General features: G+C 35.6%; 1 protein-coding gene across 1 annotated transcript; it reads left to right on the top strand.

Annotated features, from left to right (window-relative positions):
• The first annotated feature begins 2,281 nt into the window (after positions 1 to 2,281).
• Positions 2,282 to 10,355, top strand: LOC136069722 (zinc finger BED domain-containing protein RICESLEEPER 3-like). Its single transcript, XM_065778522.1, has 7 exons — positions 2,282 to 2,793; positions 3,121 to 3,801; positions 4,059 to 4,237; positions 5,503 to 5,570; positions 9,458 to 9,527; positions 9,988 to 10,088; positions 10,329 to 10,355. Exons 1-7 carry the CDS (start codon positions 2,282 to 2,284, stop codon positions 10,353 to 10,355), a joined length of 1,638 nt encoding a protein of 545 aa, XP_065634594.1.
• The last annotated feature ends 6,934 nt before the right edge of the window (positions 10,356 to 17,289 follow it).

Genomic DNA, 17,289 nt, shown 5'->3' with positions numbered 1-17,289 from the left:
TTGAAAATCAGTTTTTATTCGTGTTTGTGTCAGTCATGAACAGCTTTTTCTGAATCACCAGCAATTCATCACTCCCACCCATTTCTTTGATCACATCCTTGAATTTTTGAGGCAGATTGGGCGGCGGCTCCAAATGTTGTTGATCTCTGAATCTTGCTCGCTTTGGAACAGGAACAGCAGTGTTCATGAGCACCTTTTCTTGCATTGGGTTCTTTTTCTTGGGTTCCCATTCCGATTCCAAACTCCAATCTTGGTCATCATCATCGTCTCCAAATCTTGATTGCTTATTTCCAACAGGCACAGAGACTGGCTTCTTGAGAGCCTTTTCTTGGAACAACCTTTGAAAATTTTGAAGTTTCTCTCTGGCAACGATTGAGACCTCAACCAACGCGCCAAATTTAGACCGAGTGGGAGCAATAGTACGATCCTCCATATCATGGCTCATGTCCTCCAACAGAGACAAATCTGTCTTCATCGCAGTACTTCCCCTTCTTTTTGTTGAACCCATGGAACTAGAAAGCACGATAATACTAGATACTAAAAAAACACAAAAGAAAACAATGGCTTTTGTTTTTGTTTTCCCAGGAGCGAGCAATCTTTTTTTGATTATCAAGAGCGAACTATCAATATTGAGAGAGAGGGAGAGAAATGTTGGGTATTAAGTATTTGCTATTGAAATTGTTGAATAATTCAATTTGACGGGAAGTATTTAAATAAAATTCGAAATGACCGTTGTAAGATTACTTGAGTCGGTGGGATGGGATGGGTCCCAAGACGACATGCCTTTTTTTTTTTTTTTTAAATATTATTATGGATAAAACGACAGACCGTTTTTAAATTGCCTTCCTAGTTCTGGTTAATCAGTAAACGACAGGTCTATAACAACTTTAAGACTCGCCTATTAAAGATGAATGAGAAAAGTCTGTGGATGGTGGGAGAGGATTTGAGCTTCATGCAGTAAAAACGAATTTTCGTATAACAATATTACAACTCCCCGTATTAAAGATGAATGTTGCGGGTAGGGATGGCCATACCCTTGGGTAATGGATATCCAACCCTACCCGATCCAAATATTTGGGTAATACCCGGTTCTTCATGGGTAGAGCCTAATCGGGTAGGGTATGGATATTACCGAATTTTTCGGGTAGGGTATGGATATTATCCAAACCTGACTCGAAAAAAAAAAAAAAAAAAAAAAAAAAAAAAAAAAAAAAAAAAAAAAAAAAACCCTAAACCTCTCTCAGACTCTCACCGTCACTCACACAGTCACACTCTCTCTGCCTCTCCTCAGTCCTCAGTCCTCACCGTCACTCTCTCTCTCTGTGTCCCTCCTCATTGCTTCTGCACTAGTGGTTTCTGGGTTTGACGTTTTGGGAAGGTTCTGTCTCTCACATATACGCACAGTTATTGGTTTTGATATCGATTTTTTGCTTGATGCTCGTTCCTCGTTCTCTACAAATCAACTGGGTCTTCCTACCGCTCTCTTTCCTTAGGTAAATGATTCATTCTTTTTCCCTCTTTTGCTAGTTTGGCTTCAAAAGAAAATTCTTTTCTGTGGGTATCTGGGTTTGACGTTTTGGGAGGATTCTGTTGATAATTAGCTTTTGTTTCCTTTTCTAGACTAAATTTGTCAACTAGTGAGTTTTTTGTTCTTTGCATGTTGTTTGCTTGTGTTGTCTTGTTGAATTTATCGTATGGGTGTGTGTTAGATTTTGATTTAGAGTTTGAATTCAGCTCGGTATGTGTCAATTTTGGTTTTTGATTGAATTTTATCAACTGGGCATGTGTTAGATTTGGTTTTTGACTGCATTAAGGTGTTTGATTCTATGTGGGGATATGTCTATTTATAGAGAGGAGTGAATCTGTCTAAGTTTTTTCACAAACGGAGCATGTAAGGCTTGTTAATTCTTCAAGCGTTCTCAATTTCTTGTTTAATGGCTGAACAATTAGTTGTACTCTGTACACATTTGAAAAGAAATCAAATTGGACCACTTTCATGTTATTATGCAGTTTTTGTGGTACTGCCTACCCTACGGCTTGTTGTTTAAGAAATCAAATTCTTCAAGCGTTTTCAATTTCTTGTTTAACTTTAACTTGTTGTGGCTACCATTCAAAATTGAAATTGAATTAGAGTGTTTCATTTTCTCTCATTTTTTTTTTATGTATTCTTTTAATGGTTGAACAATTAGTCTGTACTCTATACACATTTGAAAAGAAATCAAATTGGACCACTATAATGGTTGAACAATTAATCTTTCTATCTCTCTTTGCAGTTACCTACATGTCTACCACATCCTCTGCCTCAACCCCAGCCCCAAGGCCCCCAACTAGCACGACATCAGAATCACAATCGTTGTTTGGAGAGGAAGTTGAGTCCATTCCGGTTGAGAATCCACAACAACAAGGCACTAAAAGAAGAACAACTTCAGACATATGGAATCATTTTAAGAAGAAGAATATTGATGGGAAAGTTAAGGCTCAATGCAACTACTGTGGAAGACTTATGGCTGGAGCAAGTACATCAGGGACGACTCATTTAAAACTGCACATTACAAAAAGTTGTCCAAGTGCTCCGAAGGAAGCACTTCCGGGGGAAGGAACAAATATTAGGAAGCAATTTCTTGTCAAACAACACAATAGGGCAAGAAGTAAGGGGATCTCAAGCCCTAGTGTTTTTAATGAAGAGGATCGGAAGGCTTCGAGGAGGGACCTTGCCCGAATGGTCATTTTGCATGAGTACCCTCTTGCAATTGTTGATCATGTTGGGTTTCGGGATTTTGTTGGTGGTCTTCGGTCAAATTTTAAGATAGTAGGAAGAAACACATTGAAGTGAGATATCAAAAAAAATTATAATGAAAAGAAGCAGAAGACTATGGTAGAAATTGACAAGAATGCAAGTAAAGTTGCAGTCACAACGGACTTGTGGATTGCAAACAATAGTAAGAGGTCATTCATGATAATCACAGCGCATTACATAAATGACTCTTGGACTTTGGAAAGTTGAGTTATAAGGTATTATTTTTCTTTGAGTCATTTTGTTGTACTAGTTTTTAGATTCTTAGGCAAGCTTATTAACTTTCTACTTTCTTTAGTTAATCATATTTATGTTTATTTTTTTAGGTTTATTTGTATGCCATCTCCACATGATAAGTATTCTCTTTCTAAAATCCTTTTGGAGTGTCTTTCTGATTGGAACATTGATTTAAAGTTATCTGCCATAATTGTAGATAATGCTAGCAACAATGATGGCATGATGAAACTTGTTTCGGATAAGCTTCAAGCTAGTTCACTTATTTTAGGTGGAAAATTGTTGCATATGCGTTGTGCAGCACATATTTTGAATTTGGTTGTTCAAGAGGGTTTGAATGTAATTGGTGATGGTATTGAGAAGGTTCGAAGTAGTGTATATTTTTGGACACAATCACCAAAAAGAACAGAAATTTTTGAAAAAATATCTCGCCAATCACATATTGCAAGTACTAAGGAATTGGTACTTGATTGTAGGACTCGTTGGAACTCTACATATTTGATGCTTTCAACTGCCTTGATTTATAAAGATGTTTTTCCCAGTTTACTGTGTTGTGAGCCTCAGTATCAATTTGCTCAAACTAATAGGGATTGGGAGGTAGCACAAATTGTTTGTGAGAAGTTGGGTTACTTTCATAAAGTTACTGAGTTGCTTTCTGGTACTGCCTACCCTACGGCTAATCATTATTTTCCTTCAGTCTTCCGGTTGAAGTTGGAATTAAATCAGTGGCTTTCAAGTGAAGATGAGTTGGTTAAGAAAATGGTAGCAAAGATGTTAGCTAAGTTTCATAAATATTAGAGTGACGTTCATGATATCATGAGTTTGGCTATTGTTTGGCTATTGTTTTAGATCCAAGATATAAACTGATGTTATTGACATTTTATTTTAATAAAATGTATGGTAGTAATGCTAACGAAGAAATTGACAAGGTTAAGAACCTTCTTTTTGAGTTGTTTGCGGAGTATGACTTAGAAAACATTGATAGATGAGTCATTTATTCTCAAGCTTCATCTTCTACATCTACATCAAGTGCTGCACCTGAACATGATGATACAATGAGAGACTATGATTTGTTTGTTAGTAATGCAACTACTAACATAGGCCAAAGGAGTAGGGATATTATATCGGAGTTTGAACTTTATACTAGTGAGAAAGTGGCACCTAGAACTAAACAATTTGATGTTTTAGGTTGGTGGAAGCGTAATGCTAGTAAGTATCCTACCTTGTAACGCATTGCAAGGGATATTTTGGCTATTCCTATGACAACAGTTGCCTCAGAGTCAGCTTTTAGCACTAGCGGGAGATTGTTGAGTCCACATCGTAGCCGTCTTCATCACGATACCTTAGAAGCATTGATGTGTGGGCAGAGTTGGTTATGGAGCGAACTTAAAGGTGTACTAAAAGATGCTACCATTCAAAACATTCTTGATGATTATGAAGAAGATGAACTAGAGGAATGTCATGCCATGGAGCTTTTAGACTAATGGATAGGTATTATTATCCTTGATTTTGGTCTATGTTTGGAATAACATTCCCTTTCTATTTGAGACAATGGTATTTCTTAAATTCTTTGTTAGAAATTTATAAGTTTTGTACTTCTGATAGTTTGATTCATATACTTTCTAAAGGAATGCATTGCTTACCTATTTACTTGAAAACTGCATAAATAAGCTCCACAACACTGATATACATACTTTAACATGGAACAAACTAAAAATGAGCTTGTTGTTGGTTGTCCACTGTATTATTTTGTTGGTTTTGTACAATAGGCTCACGTTTGTCTTGGTAGTTTGCACAAATCAGAGGGTTGCCTCGATGTATGATTCTTGTCTAACAATCAATATATGCTTTGTATGGTACATGAGAAACTTAACTGTTCACTGTTTATGGAGCATAGTTTCCTATTCTTAAGTGAAAAGGGTTATCAATTTGCTTTTATCATTCATCCATTTTCTTTTTTTCTTTTAGGAAAAATTCTCTGAGCTTTATTGTGTATCTTATTAGGTATCAAATATCTCAGACTTTGTGTGACTTACTGTCACCTGCTGCCAGGGGAGCAGGGAGATTAGTGTTGCCCTGTTGTGGCTTGGCTTCCGCATGCTTGTTGTCATGCACAAGTCATGAGATCTATAAAGGCAAAAATAAATGTCTTATATTGTTGTATTGTTGAAATAGGATTATTGTGTCATTTGTGTCAGGTTTTTCTATGACAAATGGAGATTAAATAGATAGAATCAATGTTGGTAATTTACAGAAGGTATTGAATAGCCTTTTACTCTCAATGAATGTTGCTTGTCTTCAGTAATTTGTTTTTTCTTCTTAAGAAGTGCTGGTTGTTAGTAGTTCATGCTATGAGTAGTGTTCTGATCATAATATAGTTAAGTAATGAGATGTAGTGTTATCTTATATTTACCATAAAAATCTAATGAATCACTACATTAGATTTTTAATATTATTTATGTTTGTTTTGACAGGTCCTGCACTGTTAGAGTTCATGATGGGAATGCAATGTTACATGCTGATCTTCACTACCATGGAAATAGTAGTATTTTGTGGTTTATTTTAGGAGTTGGAATTTGTTGACAAACAACTAAAGAGGCAGAGGAAAATGTTGCTTCTTTGTTTTATTTTACTTTTTAATATTTTGCATCTAATTCTTGATGAGGCTCACGAAAGAACATTGGCAACTGATATTTTGTTTGGACTTCTAAAGTAAGTGTTGACAAATAGATCTGATCTGAAGCTAGTTGTAATGAGTGCTACTTTTGAGGCTGAAATTTTCAAAGTTATTTTGATGCACCACTTATGAATGTTCTAGGGAGGCTTCATCCAGTGGAAATATTTTACACTGAAAAGCCTAAAAGTGACTTTATTTTAGGAGTTGCCATTTGCTTGGCAAACAACTGAAGAGGCAGGGGAAAATGTTGCTTCTTTATTTTATTTTTTATCTAATAAAATTTCTATCTCTATCTCAAAAAAAAAAAAAAAAGAAGCAGATACAAACTAATCCATAAATTTTTTTTATTGATTAGTTTTTTCTTTTTCTAAGATTGGTTAGTTTTTATGTTAAAATGTTTTGAATTAAAAAAAAAATTAAATGGGTTTCGAGTTTCGGGTAGGGTATGGATATCCATGGATAATATATTCGGGTAAGATTCGGGTATGGATATTAATGGGTATTGATAATTGGGTATCCATGGGTAAACTTTTCGGGTCAAGTATGGGTATACCTAATCCATACCCTACCCATGGCCATCCCTAGTTGCGGGTGTTGGGTGGTGTACTGTACAGACTCTAGAGTGGAGACTACAGAATAGAAATGGTGACACTTACATGCTGGATATGGTCACACAACAAAATTTGTGTATCACAATTACACAGCTGTGTGTATGACAGTGTGTGACTAGCCATGTGTAACAATAATTAGTGACTTGCAGTAAAAACAAATTGTCGTATAACAATTTTACAACTATCCATATTAAAGATGAATGATGTGGGTGTCCAAGGCCGGCCCAAACATTTCAGAGGCCTAAAGCAAAATTTTCAAATGGGGCCTTTATGTTATCACTTAAATAATATTTAACTAAAATTTTATATAATAATTTTTTTAATTCATTTTTTTTACTTTTTAATTTTTTTTTTTTTTTAGAAAATGCTAAAGTTATAACAAATTTTACTACAAACTGATGTTGTAATCGATGTGATCAATAACATGAGACTTACAAAATACTTGAGATATTATACATTTTACAACATGAGAATTACAAAGATATATCACCAATTACAAAAATTCATTCAAAAATGCATTTAATAGTTTTTTGAAGTCCACCTATCATATTTGTTAGGACATGTGAGAATTGTTAGAGACATATGTTATGTAAATTAGCTAATCCTTTGACAAAACGCACTTTACTTGTAATTGAGTAAATCTAGGATGGGTTTAATATTTCAAGAAACAAGTATTCAAATTTAGTATTGAAACTATGCAAGTCTGACAAAGAAACAAGTGAAGAAGTGTTGTTCATTAAAGCTTGACAGATATCTCGATAGAACCCTTTCTATCGAGGTCTAATGTTGAAGCTCGACAGAAGCTGAATCTGTCGAGAATTACAAAATTAGAATTTCCAGATCTGATTTCATGTATATCCATGAGTATTTGTGTAGAGCTTTTTTTTCTCATAATCCTAGACATATATAAGGATTATTTTAAATGCTGTCACAAGTGATGCAACTTGATGCAAAGTAATTGTGCATGCAAATTATGATTGGAGACATTTTGCCCTAATTCATCATATATTCTCTCTAGAAGTTACTGTGTCTTTGCGCCAAAGGTTTTGTAACCAAGGAGCTTCTTGATCTTTATTATTGGATGAATTGAAGAACTTTGCAGCCAACATCTTCCTCAAGTTAGTGTGTTAGTCACGTACTGGGATTCGTGTATTATTGGTTAGTCATGTACTGGGAGCCGTACATTGAAAGGAGAGATTGCCGCTACACTACAAGTCCAATTAGGTATTGGGTTAAGGGTTCAACTGTAAGTAGTGAATTCTCGGGAGTGCTGACCTTAAATTCACCTAGTGGAGTTTTTCCTCGGTGGTTTTCTCCATTCGTAAACTAATCACCTGTATTAAATTTATTTTCCGATGCATTTAACTTAGTTGGTGATTTGTTTGTGCTACCATGCTTATTGCATGTAATTGAATCTAATTAATTCACTTGGATAATTAATTGATTAATTTATCAAAAGGGGTCAATATATTTTTGACCTATCAATATTCATTGTCACATCAAATTATAAAAGTTATGTAGACCACCGCACACCTTTGGCACAATGGTCAATCCACAAGTATAAGTGCTTGTAAAGTGTGAAGGGCAAGGGCCGAGGTTCAAGTTTCCAAGGAGGAACTTCACACATATATACATTTAGATTAGGCTAGAGTAGAATTTTTATCTTGTATAAAAATAATAAATAAAAGTTATGTAGTAAAATTTATAATATTTTTAACATTTTCCTATTTGAATTACTTGCGATTAGTAACACGTCTATTTGTAAGATCTATTTATTTAAATTTGTCTTATCTCTATCTCTAGCGTTATTTAATTCTTTGGGCCTTCTTAATACTGAAAAAAAAAAATGTAGACTAAATTTTTTTTTTAATATCTCCCAAAAATATTTATATATAAAAAAAAAAAAAAAATTGCCACTTCTTAATACTGAAAAAAAAAAATGTAGACTAAATTTTTTTTTTAATATCTCCCAAAAATATTTATATATAAAAAAAAAAAAAAAATTGCCTCCCAAATTTTGAGCCTTTCTCTAGTAGGGGGCCCTAGGCAATGGCCTAATTGGCCTAGGCCTAGGGCCAGCCCTACAGGTGTTGGGTGGTGTACTATAGTCGAGACTACATACTAAGAATGGTGATAGTTACACGCCGTGTATGGTCACACAACTAAAGTCATGTATCACAATTAGAAGTGCAACTGTGTATGGCAGTGTGTAACTAGCCATGTGCAACAATAATAGTAACATACTACTCTCTCTGCTTTTTATGGGATTTCTAGGAAATAAATAAATGAGATGGTATCGGGTCATGGAAAGTATGTTTGTGGAAGAAAATGGAAGAGGAAAGGGTTTGAGTTTCTTCGGAGTAGTGTAGGAATTGGTGGAATGGAAAATGAGAGCTGAGCAAAAAGCTTTCACTCAAAGCAGAAACTGTGGAGAAAGAAAAAAAAAATGTAGGATTGGATTCTCTGCCAGTGCTGCCATCATTTGTGAATGGTTGCATGGTTTATTTATAGGAGAAGGAAAGAAAACATTAATTAATGCTGCTAAGTTGCAACTTAATAGAATTAACCATCCATCATGAACTGATTTGGGAGAGAGTGCCGATGTTTGACTGCCTTTCAGAATGAATGTGTAAATGCTGGGAGTGGGAAGAAGGGAAAGAAAAAGAAGACGAGTTATAACGATATCGATTCATTGAGAAGATTTTATTATTAAAACATGAAGTGAAAGAAAGAGGAGGAAATTCAGAATTAGGGCCATTACAAATACAATACCTTCCTGGCTGGACTTGCATGTGTTTGATAAGTGATGGAATTTTACATATTAGTATGGATTGGCAACTTAATTGAAGTTTCAAGAACAACCTTCATAACATAAAAAAAGGGCAAGCCTTCGCTACAAATGATTTGTACTGAGGCCCCCCCTCAAAAGAGTGACAATTTAGCAGCCATTAAACAATAGTGATTATGATTATGAACAATTGTTATGCTTTGTTCTTGGTTTGCCTAATCTAATCAAAGTTCCTGTAAAACGTTACTGATGCTTTATTCTCATTACCGATTGACTTAAAAAATAGTGATTTATTATTATAATATATTATGAGCCAACTTTTACTTGAACATTCTCTGCATGTGCATATGCAGGAACCAGATGCTACAAAGAAAGTGGATGACAGTGACAGTTCCTCTGATAGTGATTCAGAAGAAGAAAAGGGTCTGTTTGTCTTGCCCTTTCCTTTATGGAATGACGTAGCTAGTAGATTACATAGTATTTTTGCTAAATTTTGGATTTTGATTTCAAATTATTATGGATGCTGTATATTTGTTTGCTTATTTTTCATTTGCCTGATCTAAGTGAAGTTCCTGTATGTCTTGCGTTTTTGTGATCTCTATGTCTTTGTGTTTCATTAATTTATCTGAATAATTTCTTCAACTTCACATCAACCTCACTATTATGCACAGTTACTGGTCATCAGCAATGGCACTCAGATCTGTATCAGATGTGATTTTCTTTTTGAAGTTGAGTGGTGTTATTTTTTTTTTTTTTTTTGTCCATTCCATGTTTGGCTGTAGTGTTGAGGATCATCTTGTGTAATTCCCATTAGCTTTGCACTAGTTCTTAATATTCGACATTTAGCCACATTTCTTATTTTTGACCCTGCAACACGCTCAAGATTCAATGAAAAGTAGAAGTTCAGATGAGGAATCAGAGGAAGATACAAATGAATCTGATGAAGAAAGTGAGGAAGAACCCTCCAAGACTCCAAAGAAAAATGTAAATTTATGTGCCTGCAGTTTGTGTGTTTCTATATATTTGTGTTTTGGTGGAGTGACATTGCATAAAATGAAATCTGTAGTGGTAGAACACAACTTGACAATATTTTTTGGGCATTTGTCCTACGTGGAGTTACCAAATTGAAGCTACATGGTCCATGATCCTAGATACAAGCATGTGTAACTTACCAATAAAAAAAAATGGTAAGGAATATTTTGCTTAATTGTAATTGTTGTACAGATAGCACCCCAGGACTCAAATCAATAACAGTAAATAAGCAGAAATTAAATAACAAGCACACACAAAGAACACAAGAATTTACGTAGTTCGGCAAACTGCTTACCTCCATGGCGATGACGGAGAAATTTTATTATAAAAAAAATAGGAAGATACAATAGAGCACAAGAACATTCTCAATAAACCCAAATCCCAATTACACCCTAGCACTCTCTCACAGAAATAATAAGAATAAAAGTTGGCTGCCTCTCTTTTCTCTATTTTCTCTCATGTGGCTGTTGCTCACTAGGTTAATTGGAATAATCTGTATTGCCCCTTCAACACAAACCTAATATATATATATATATATATGTCATTGGTCGGCTGTTACTAGGAATTGTATTCCTAGTTGTATTTGGTCATACTTGACTGACATACAAATAGTGGGCTTGGGCTTCAGTGGCAATTCAAGCCACCCACGTAAACAAATCTCCACCTTGGCTTCAATTGATCAAGTTGCATGAGCAAACTCCTCCATCGCCTCCACCTTAGCCCCTTAAGGGCTTACAAGCTGCAAACACCAATCAAGTCCAAGCAGTGCTTGAACTTGTTTGTTGGAACTGGTTTTGTTAACATATCAAAGGCATTCTCACTGGTGAGAATCTTTGACAAAGATATATCACCAGACGAAACCCATTCTTTGATCTTGTGATACCGCATAGCAATATGCTTTGTTCTTGCACGATATACTTGATTCTTTGCCAAATGAATTGCACTCTGACTATCACAATGTAGCACCATGCTATCCTGCTTGAAGCCAAGCTCATTAACCAGTCCACTAAGCCAAACGGCTTCTTTTCCTGCCTTTGTCATCGCCATATATTCTGCTTTTGTAGTGGATAAAGCAACTGCATCTTGTAGCATAGACTTCCAGCGAATTGGGCCACCAGCAAACCTAAAGACATAGCCTGTCGTGGACTATCTAGAATCAAGGTCCCTTGCATAGTCGGAATCCACATAACCCACAGCTTCTGTACTAGCTCTCTGATCAAATAGGATATCGAAATCACTAGTGCTTGTAAGATATCTAAAGATCCACTTTATTGCATTCCAATGCTCTTTGCCTGGATCTGCCATATACCTACTAACCACACTGACTGAATGAGAAATATCAGGCCTACTGCACACCATCAAATACATGAGACACCTAACTGCATTCGCATATGGCACTTTAAACATATACTCTAACTCTTCATCTGAACTTGGACACAACTGTGAGGACAATTTAAAATGGGCAGAAAGTGGTGTACTAACATGTTTTGCATCAAGCATACTAAACTTCTCTGACACCTTCTTAAGATACCCCTTCTGAGATAACCATAATTTTCCAACCCCTCTATCTCGGTGAATTTCTATCCCAAGGATTTTCTTGATAGCTCCAAGATCCTTCATGTCAAATTCACTACTCAACAAAGACTTCAACTTCATAATTTCTTGCTTACTTTTTGCAGCTACTAACATGTCATGAACATATAGAGCAAGAAATATATAAGAGCCATCAGCAAGTACTTTAAAATAAACATAACAATCATACTCACAGCACATGTACCCATGTGTGACCATGAATGAATCAAACAATTTGTACCACTGCCTAGGAGACTACTTCAAGCCATATAATGATCTCTTCAACAGACAAACATAATCTTCCTTGCCAGGTTCTTTGAAGCCTTCGGGCTGTTGCATGTAAATCTCTTCTTCTAAATCTCCATGGAGGAATGTGGTCTTCACATCTAGCTGCTCTAACTCCATGTCATGCATTGTTACAAATCCTAGGATTACTCGAATTAAGGTGTGCTTCACAACTGGTGAAAAAATCTCATTATAATCAATTCCTTCTCTCTGTGAGTAATCCTTAGCCACTAACCGTGCCTTGAATTTTTCACCTTCCTTTTCTGACAATGCTTTTTTCTTGCGGAATATCCACTTGCAACCAATAGACTTCTTTCCCTAAGGCAATTTCACTAATCCCAAGTCTTATTCTTCTGTAGTGACTCAATCTCTTTTGACATTGCTACAAGTCATTTATCATTGTCTCTCCTATTTATAGCCTCCTTGAAAGTGAATGGATCTCCACCGCTGGTTACGAGAGCAAAACTAATCATGTCTTCAAACCCATATCTCTGTGGTGCTTTGTGAACTTGCTTCTCTCTACCTTTAGCAATTGAATAAGGCTCTTCTTGTTGCTGGTATGGATCAATTTCAACATCACCCTTATCACTAGGTGAACTATTCTCGTCAAAGTCCACCTCAACAGTTAATTTCTCCTGTGCATTATCATCACAAGTTTCTGCTTCATTCTGTTTCAACATAAATGCTTCATCAAATATGACATCTCTGCTGGTCACTGTTTTCTTTGAGATTGGATACCAAAGCCTATAGCCTTTAACACCTTTTTCAAAACCAAGAAATACACATTTTCTTGACTTCGAATCCAATTTAGAATGCTTTCCACTCTGCGCATGCACATAAGCTAAACAACCAAAGATTTTTAGACTCGAATAATCAACTGGTCTACTTGACCAAACCTTTTCTGGAATCTTGAAATCTATGGCTGATGATGGAGATCTATTAATAATGAGGCTTATTGTGTTAACTGTCTATGCCCAGAACACCTTAGGCAACCCTGCATTCAATCTCATGCATCTGGCTCTTTCTGCTAAGGTTTTGTTCATTCTCTCCACAACCCCATTATGTTGTAGAGTTCCTTTAACTGTGAAGTGATGAGTAATGCCTTCTAATTCACAAAATCTTATGAATTCTTTATCTCTATACTCTAGTCCATTATCTGTTCTAAGGTATTTTATTTTCCTGCCAGTCTTATTCTCAATCTGTGCTTTCCACTTTTTAAATATGCCAAACACATCAAACTTATACTTCATAAAATAAATCCAAACCTTTCTAGAGTAGTTATCAATGAAACTGACGAAGTATTGAGCACCCCTATGAGAAGAAATTGATACTAGGCCCTAAACATCTGAATGAATTTAATCAAGAACACCCTTACTTGTATGAGAGCCTCTCTTGAAACTGACTCTATGTTGCTTCCCATACAAACAATACTTGTAGAAGTCTAGCTTGCATGTCTTCACCCCTTTCAATAAATTTCTCTTGTGCAATTCTAACATACCACGTTCACTAATATGGCCAAGTCGCATATGCCATAATTTTGCGTCGTTAGTGCTAGACTCTACCGAAGTGATGACAGCAACTCTTCCTACAACTGTGTTCCCAATCAATCTGTAAAGTGTGCTTACTTTCTGTTCCTTCATCACCATCAAAGCACCTTTGGTAATCTTCATGATTCCACCATTTGATGAGTATGAATAGCCCAAATCATCTAGTACTCCTAAAGAAATTAAATTCTTTCTAAGATCTAGAACATGTCTAATATTACTAAGAACTCTCACAACTCCATTAAACATCTTGATCTTCACGGTACCAATTCCAATAACCGGGCATGTAGCATCATTACCCATTTGGACCATACCACTGTTGTAAGGCTTATACGTGTCAAACCAATCTTTCTTTGGAGTCATATGATATGAGCATGCTAAATCTAAAACCCAAGATTCCAATAGAACATAGTTACTTGATGAGATTGAAAGTAAATCTGCACCAACTTCACTGTCATCTAATATTTCTTCAGCAACACTAGCTGATTCTAGGAGCTTCTTTCCATTCTTCTTCTCCTCTAAATGCTTTTTCAACTCTTTACATTGATTCTTGCAGTGCCTTTTCTTGTGACAATAAAAGTACTCTACATATTTCTTTGCACGTGATTTAGACTGTGATCTGTTCTTGTTGGAGTTTCGTCCTCTTGACTTGCTTCTACCCTTATTGCTTAACTCAGACTTTACAATAAGTCCATCAGCCTGAGAACCATCGCCATCTTGCTTCATCTTTATGTGTGACAAGCGAGCACTAGTCACCTCCTCAAGTACTATAGTCTCTTTCCCGTACATCAACGTAGTTACTAGATAATCAAAAGAAGTAGGAAGCGACGATAACAAGCGTAATGCTTTATCTTCATCCTCATAATTCACTCCAAAACTTGACAGTTGGGTGTTCAACATGTTAAACATGTTGAGATACTCCAACAGATCTGAACCTTCCTTCATATGCAAATTATACAGTTGCTTTTTCACGTACAACTTTTTCGTCAGATTCTTTCTCATATAAAGACCTTCTAGTTTTTCCCAAACCTCCTTTACGGTCTTTGCTTCTAGGATGTTGTGAATGATCTCATCACCTAGGTTGAGATGAATAGCGCTAGCTACTTTCTCATTCGTCTCTACCCATTCTACATCCTTCATCGTTTCTGGTTTCTTCTCCTTCCCAAGCAAGGCCTTGTGAAAAATTTCCATCATCTGTCTTTGCCAAAGTGAAAAATTTCTTTTACTACAAAACTTCTCTACATCATACTTTATGCTTGACATATTTACTATATCCAAAGGATTGAATCCTAACCTGGCTCTGATACCACTTGTTGTGCAGATAGCACCTTAGGACTCAAATCAATAACAGTAAATAAATGAAAACTAAATAACAAGCACACACAAAGAACACAAGAATTTACGTAGTTCGGCAAACTGCCTACCTCCACGGCGATGGCAGAGAAATTTCACTATTAAAAAAAATAGGGAGATATAATAGAGCACAAGAACATTCTCAAGAAACTCAAATCCCAATTACACCCTAGCACTCTCTCACAGAAACAATAAGAATAAAAGCTGGTTGCCTCTCTTTTCTCTATTTTCTCTCATGCGACTACTGCTCACTAGGTTAATTGGAATAATCTCTATTGCCCCTTCAACACAAACCTAATATCTATATATATATATATATATGTCATTGGTCGGCTGTTACTAGGAATTGTATTCCTAGTTGTATTCGGTAATACTTGACCGACATACAAATAGTGGGCTTGGGCTTCAGTGGCAATTCAAGCCACCCACGTAAACAGTAATTAATCAATTAGATAGGATCATCATCTTATGGGAATTCCATTTAAAAAGTGGATACTAATGCTTAAGGTCTATAATATCAATTTAATCGTAGACATTTAGAATCTTCAATAATAGCTTTGGTCCTTATTATTGCTCAAGCTCCATAACCTCTTGAACTGAATACTGATGCGGAGGATGCTGTGTCACCGAAAACCAAGCAGACTGATTCAAAATCTGAGAAGAAAACCGTGATTGGCTGTTACAGTGTTATGCCTTTCTCTTTTGGGAATTGTATTATCAAATTTTCATAGATTTTGTGATGATTTCTAATAAATTTTTGCTGTCCAAACCCCTGCTACTCCTCAAGATTAAACAGCATCAAAGACCCTGTTTTTTGGCAACCTATCATACAATGTTGAGCAAGCTGATGTGTATATATAGCTTACAGGTAATCTTATAGAGTATCAAGATAATTTTCATCTAATTAATGTATTTTTGTAGGGAAAATTTCATTAAAGATGCTGGTGAAATTGTTGTTTTTTGGCTCACTTCGGATGTTGGTGGAAGATTTAAGAGGTTTGGTCAAATTGAACTAGCAACAGGGGAAGCTGCCCAAAAGGTATACTTTTGGCCCCATTATCTAGTAAAAAATATAGCAAGAATTTAATGACTTTGTAAAGGGGTTGCCAGAAGCTTCAAAATCAGTGTTTGGATGTTGTAACCATAAAGCTGATAGTTGTTTTATTACTGTGAGTGACTTCTTCTGTTTGAAATTGTCTATCATACTTATTGGCTTCTTTGTTCAACAATATAAATCTGTTGCAAGAATTAATATGCTGTTTCCATTTCAACGTTGTTGAATATGATTAATAATCACTATTTCTCATCACATGTTGTAAGTATGAATGGTCAAGATTAGCTTCTGTGCTGTGATACTAGATTTTGCTCTTGTAAGGGGGCAATATAACCCACATGACATGACATAAACTCATTTTGCTCTATACAACTCTTAATCCTCCAAAACCTATCTTCTACTTTTGAAATTCCAACCATAAATGTCTTAGAGTCACCATCAATAATTACCTTTGGAACTTAATTCTCCATAGCTAACTGGGTAGGCCACAATAATGCTTCTGCTTCTGCTTCTGCTTCCGCTTGGAGAGGGATGATGGTATTAACCTTTTTTGAACCGGCTAAAACCATCATCCCTCTCCAATCTCGAACCACAGAAATGATAAAGAACCTGCTCCCTATGGCTGCACCACAATTAAACTTGAACCACTCTCTTCTTGGCTTAGACCGGGTTGAAGGAACATTAGTTGGATGCCTAGAAAGGATGGTATCTCTAAGACGCGTTTGGTTCGCTTGAAACTACATTACATTCTAATGTTATATTAGAGGCATTTAGTTTGCAGTGATATGACCTTAATGTGATGCGCATTACCTTAATGTGACATCATTAAGATGTTTAGTTCATTTGATTTCACTAACATTATAGTAATCTAAGATTACAAAACATATCATATCACCTTAATCTTTTCACTTTCTTAAATAGGGGTAATCTTACATTACTTATTGGTAGGAGATATAATCATATATATATATATATATATAGAGAGAGAGAGAGAGAGAGAGAGAGAGAGAGAGAGAGAGAGAGAGAGAGAGAGATGAGTTCAAGTTACACCTGATGTAATTTCATAAGAGTTACACATTTTTTGGACTATTGATTTGTACTAGATCTAAGGGTGAAAAAAACTCATGGTCATGTCATTATTGTTCCCTATAATATTAGTAACTAAGTCATTAAATCTTCTTATTGAAAATAGAAAAATAAAAAGTAGCATTAACTTTCTACTCTCCATCATCAGCTACATCTTCTCTCCCTCTCTCATGCAGTCTTTGTGTTCTATGTACTTTTAGGCAACCTTTAATTATACAATTGTTAAATTTTATACCTAACTAAGATCCAAGGCAAATCG

The sequence above is a fragment of the Quercus suber genome, unplaced genomic scaffold (genome assembly GCF_002906115.3).
Source record: "Quercus suber isolate HL8 unplaced genomic scaffold, Cork oak 2.0 scaffold_185, whole genome shotgun sequence".
Lineage (NCBI taxonomy): Eukaryota > Viridiplantae > Streptophyta > Magnoliopsida > Fagales > Fagaceae > Quercus > Quercus suber.
This window is presented reverse-complemented; position numbering and strand designations above follow the sequence as displayed.

Excerpts from the sequence above, each read along its gene's own strand:
- LOC136069722 (XM_065778522.1), top strand. The coding sequence starts at position 2,282 with ATGTCTACCACATCCTCTGCCTCAACCCCAGCCCCAAGGCCCCCAACT. Across the intron at positions 3,802-4,058 it reads AAGAAAATGGTAGCAAAGAT|TGCTGCACCTGAACATGATG; the intron begins GTTAGCTAAGTT and ends ATCTACATCAAG. Across the intron at positions 5,571-9,457 it reads TCTTCACTACCATGGAAATA|GAACCAGATGCTACAAAGAA; the intron begins GTAGTATTTTGT and ends GTGCATATGCAG.